This window comes from Octopus bimaculoides, chromosome 20, assembly GCF_001194135.2.
Source record: "Octopus bimaculoides isolate UCB-OBI-ISO-001 chromosome 20, ASM119413v2, whole genome shotgun sequence".
In the NCBI taxonomy this organism is placed as follows: domain Eukaryota; kingdom Metazoa; phylum Mollusca; class Cephalopoda; order Octopoda; family Octopodidae; genus Octopus; species Octopus bimaculoides.
The window spans coordinates 47,483,381-47,489,191 of record NC_069000.1 but is presented as its reverse complement, the minus strand read 5'-3'; the positions used below and the strand labels follow the sequence as shown (position 1 = coordinate 47,489,191).

The window sequence follows — 5,811 nt, the reverse complement described above, 5'->3', positions numbered from 1 at the left end:
GGTGATGATAATGATAGCAGCAGCAGACATAGTAGTAGCGGTGGGGATGGTGACAGCCGTTACAAAAGTATCCAGTTATTATTAATGTCACGAGTTTGGTAATAAAATATTTTATGGAACAATAAATAGGTAGTTTCTTTATTGAACTTTACAATTAGTCTACTTTTCACACTAAAATAGAAAAAAAGAGAGAGAGAGAAAGTGAGAGAGAGAGAGAGAAAGTGAGAGAGAGAGAGAAAGTGAGAGAGAGAGAAAGTGAGAGAGAAAGTGAGAGAGAGAGAGAAAGTGAGAGAGAAAGTGAGAGAGAGACGGTCACACCAACTAAAGTGACTTGTATGTTTCAAGTGAGTTTCAGGGAATTCAATAGCAATTACTTCAATAATTAACATATGCTCATTAGAAACAATACAGTGTAAAGTTAATTGTTTATAATTCAGTGGTATTTATTGTTATTTATTACTGAAATAACCAAACAACTGCTAAGAATTATGGTCACAGTGCTAAATATACCATCATCATCATCATCAGCAGCAGCATTTTAATGTCCACTTTTCCTCCCTTGCAGACAGAATTTATCAAGGCCAGATGTTTCCAGGTGAAGGGGATATATTCCCCTTGGCCGGACATGTTTCCAGGAAAGACTGGAAATGAAGGACATTGTTGGTATGGAGGATAATGCTTGTTTATAAGCATCACCACACACACACACACAATGGCATTCTTTCATTTACTACAACTACAGTTACCACCACCACAATAACTACAACAACGATGTTCTGATATTTTAGTGTCCCATTAAGACTTTGATTTCCTCCATCTCTTGCCCTCACCACATTGTTTATATCAAACTGGTTTATATAACAAACAAACTGTGAATTTTGATAACTTCTTTTGCTTTCCATATCACCATTGTTTGGTGTGATAGAATCGGTAGAGCTTCACACAAAATGCCTTGTGGTATTGAGTTGTGGCTTTTTTAGTTTCTCTGTTGAAATCTAGCAGAGGTCAACTTTACGAGCTTTTTGACCTTCTGGAGTTGGTAAAATAGCAAAGAAGGGCAACAGGGGTTTATATAATTGATAGTTGCATTCAGAAGTAAATTAGAAATTGTTATTATTGATTCAGGGTTGATAAATTCAGTACCAGTTGCATACTGGGGGTCAATGTAATTGACTTAATCCCTTCCCCCAAAATTTGTGCTTCCAGTAGAAAGGATTATTTCTATTGATGATTCGACTCAGGTTCATTCATATTCTTGGTAGAATTTCTGTGGGTAGCAGGTACCCTTACCTGTACCCTTAGGTATCCACTAGCTTTCAATAGTCTTTCAAGAGCTTAGAACTCTCTTAATAATCTTTCCTGTCCCTAAGAGGTAAACTTTCTAGAGAAAGCTCAACAGGACAATCCATTCTAATCTCCTTCAAAACCATTTGTCTACATCTTTGCTTACACTTCCCAATGCACCAATTATTACAGGCACAACCTTTTCAGTTTCCATACTCAAAATTCTTGCAATTTCAAATTTTAAGGAGTTATATTATTATTAAGGGGAGGTGGTACCTTTGGTGTCTGGAAACTGTGGACAGGCATTTCTGGTCCTCAATCAACTCCTAATCTCTTAACACCACACCCCAGTATCCCACTTCAGCTGGTGAGGGGATGGTGTTAACACTGCATCAGTAGGTGAAAGACTCTGGGTAAGGCTTCACAAGGAGCCAATGGCTAGGACAGAGGAACCTGCTCAGGGCCCGGGGCATGTCTCGAGTAAAGGCATGCAGTTGTGACTAACAGCATGGGGGAGCAATATGGGTGGATGCCAAGCTAACTTATCCATGGTTACCATCAGAGAGGGAGCAGGCCTCAATTTCACTGATTCACAGAGGGCAGCAGAAATCTGAGAGAAGTGGTGGAATCTGGTTGTGACCTCATCAACAAATGCCCTAACGGCCACACAAGGAAAGATGGATCGGTAGAGCACCAGAAGAAAATGCTTTGCAGTGTTTCTTCTGAGTTCAAATTCCTCCAAGGTAAATGTTTCTTGTTTACCATGGAGAGATTAACATCCAAAGGGGGCCGGAACAACTACCCCAACACTGACAATGAAAGCACTCTCTTTGAGTCATTTTGCCAAAAAGGAAATTGGTAAGGTGTAACAATGGAAAACTCCACCAGGTGGTGGTGGATCAAAGTGACCACAGAGATGGTGGTGGGTCAACTTGACCACATAACAACCAGAAACTGGCTAAATTAGTCTAAAAAACCCATTTCGCCATCCTCTGCTCTGTCTTATTATTGTTCCTACAAAGATCTAGACTCTTTGCGATTAGTAAGCCGTGTACCCCTTTGAGACATTAATCACTCCTCATTCAACCAATTCTCCCTCTCTCTCTCTCTCTCCACATCTAATATATTCCCATACACCCAATTATTCACGCACACACGCAGATTCTTATCCATGGTTTTCTCGCTACAGAAATCGTCGACTGCCTCACCTCCAACCCTATTATAACTAGTCGAGGAAAAAGGCAGATACAAAAACAAATCAATTTCAAACATCTGCTGTTTCATTAACAGCATGAACATCACAACACACCCGTACATCCTGCCCAATACTGTTTGAATTCAATCATCCCAGACTATGAACAAAAATATATCGATTCCGTTCATAATTATAGACCAATTAATTGGAGAACGCTAATGAAAGGAAATAAGACGAAATGTCATTCATTACCCGCAGGTTTTTCAAGTTATTGATGTCTCCCACCCGTATACCCTACGTGTACTACCCTGTTTCTCAAAATAAAATCACTAAAATATTACCAACTTGGTTGGATTTTCACCAATTATTCACACAAAAAAAAAAAAACGTCATTTACTAATTATAAAATCATACTTTGGCTTCAGCAGATAAAACAGCTTTTATCGACTCCAGTCTACACAAAAAGAAATAACTGGTCTCTGGAGTAGGGTAGAGAAACGTAAATAAACACCTGAGACAATCTTTAATTGTTAGGAATCCAAAGAAATAGTCTTCGGCAAAGAAACACTCTAATAACAACAAAATACCCAACTCCCGCAAACATGTGCACATATGTGTGCATGTATAATATACATCCTGTATATGCATGTATAATATACATCCTGTATATGCATGTATATAGGTTTGTATATATATATCAGTATAGATGTGAGTGAGGTAGTGGAGGATGAAAATGCTGACATCATTGTTTTAATTTAGAATCTAGTTACAATGTTATTATTATTATTATTATTATTATTATTTTTTTACTGAAAATAAAAATTGTTTTGAGAGAAAATAACGTCATGTGAACAACAAAGATGAAGGGAGGGAGACGAGGTGGTTGTAAGAGGTGCGAGAAATAGCAGCCAAACTCCTACAAACCATATTACATAGTCGTCAATAGAAGGATACACCATTAAAACAAAAAATGCGATGTTCACCGCTGGAATACCTGCTTGATCATGTATATGTGTGTGTGTGTGTATATATATATATATATATACACTCACTTCTCTGTATGTATAAGTATAAACGTATACGCATGTTTACATATAGTCATGTGTGTGTGTATACACATATGTATGTACATATGTGTATATCCATATGAGTATGTGTGTGTATATATACACACACACATTTCAGAGATCATATGCTTTATAGTCACCTAGTACATTACTGGTATCTATGGAATCAAAACAATCAATATATGGATGAAATCCCACCAAGGGCCATTAGGAAACAACTTCTGAAAGATTCCCATCAAAAGTAGTGGCACTCATGCATTAACCACTTCCCTAGAGGCAATCCATCGTATTTTAGTAAATATGTCTATTAATGCCGCATTAAGTATTTTAACTCTGAAGGGGACACATGAGGGCGTTCTCTAAGAGACAGGCCCTTCAAGTCTCTCCCAGCCAGCTAGAGACCCTACATCGGGTATCATCCCGTCCTTAATTAAGGGCAAACAGGTGTCAGAGGAGGGGCCCATCACAGAATTCTCCTAACACCATCGTGTGTGTATGTGTATATACGGCTATCATTTGATAAGATCGTCAAATATACATACATTACACTTATAACAGCAATAAGATTTGTGTCTATTAAATGTACAACATTAAATAATATACGATAAGTAATATAGACACAATGTGTGTGTATAAGGAGGTGTATGCATATCAATGTGCAATATTCTTTATCTACAGACACACACACACACGAGTGTATATATAGACATGATATATGCTAGAGAGAAGTGTGTGTGTGTATATATTAACGAGTGTTCAAAACTATATATAAATATATTCAATATATCCAAGTGAATACACACACACACACACACACACATATATATATATATATATATACAAATGAACGAACGAACGAGAGAAACAACATTAGTGGGGGTTTATTTCTGCTTTTTCTTCGGAGTGAATCATCAACTCAAAGAATGGATGGATAGATAGATAGATAGAGATGTAGATAGAAAGGTAGATCGATCGATCGATAGATAGATAGATAGATGGAGAGGTAGATAGATAGATAGATAGACAGACAGACAGACAGAGAGAGAGAGAGAGAAAAAGAGAGAGAGCATGTGTTTCAAAGGAGAGAGAAGACGGTGACCCTGTGTGTTTGTTTATTTCATGGGTGTAAATAAACACCAACAACCTTGATTCCAGTTGTTGGCAGCAGACATTGCCAATGTCTCTTAACAGTTTCTTCTTCTTTCATTCATAAAGAAAAGATCAACCAACACGCTGCCCCCTCCTCCTCTCCATACATATACGTTACACCCACATACACGCACATTATATACACACACACACACGCATATGTACATAGATAGATATTATGTGGAGAGAAGGACTTCAAACTAACAAGATCCCCTCCAACAAAGACCACTACCATCAACAATAACAATATTAAAGCCATGATAACCATATTAACCTACCTTTCCCTCTCGTTGGCATTACACGACTCGAGAAAAGCCATCTTTTCTGCCAGTCGTGTAGTTGTAGGCTGTAGGACAGGCTACCATACCATACAAGACAAGGGCAGGGAACCGGATATCACGGGGACCGTTCCTTGTTGCCACTTTCTTACTCTCTCTGCTATTTCTCCTATTTACATACTTTTGTCTCTATATACATTTCCTCATTTTCTGTTTCTCACTTCACTAATATTTTCTTTATCCTCCTCTCTTTATCTACTTTTTTCACTCTATTTCTTTTTCTTTCTCTCGTTTGTTTTCACTTCTGTTTCCTCCGCTGTTCCTCCCTCGCCGTTAACCACTTCTCTCTCTCTGTGTCTCTAATACTATTCCTCTACTTCACTTCCCTCACTCTTTATTCTCAATCTATCATTCCATTTTCTCCTCTCACTTTACCTTACACCCCTCTGTCTCTCCCTTTATATGTTCTCCTTCCTCCCTCCCCTGTCTCGCTCTGTATTTCTCTTCCTTTTACTCATCCATATCTAACTTTCTCTCTCCTCCTCCTCCTCCTCCTCCCCCACTATCTCTGTTCATACTTTCTTTTACTCTCTCTCTCTCACAATATTTCCACACACACACGTCAGTTACTCTGTTTGAAGACGGCGTTCTCTCTCTCTCTCTCTCTCACACACACACACACACACCACCACCAATGATAATTATTATTCCAACCTCAGATGGTGTCCGAGTGATTCAAACGAAATCGTTTAAAATAAACACACAGCCAAACTTTCTTTCCCAGATGTAGCAACTTCACATCACTTTCTCTTTTACCATTCACGGCTTTCTGTCCATA

General features: G+C 38.3%; 1 protein-coding gene across 1 annotated transcript in view; it reads right to left on the bottom strand.

Annotated features, from left to right (window-relative positions):
- The window catches only part of LOC106879877 (protein FAN-like), a 38,741-nt gene extending 33,408 nt beyond the window's left edge, over positions 1-5,333 (bottom strand). Inside the window, exon 1 of the mRNA XM_014929601.2 lies at positions 4,974-5,333. Coding sequence (XP_014785087.2) covers positions 4,974-5,014 — 41 coding nt within the window. The 5' untranslated portion in view covers positions 5,015-5,333. The remainder of the gene's footprint in view (positions 1-4,973) is intronic.
- Between the last annotated feature and the right edge of the window lie 478 nt (positions 5,334-5,811).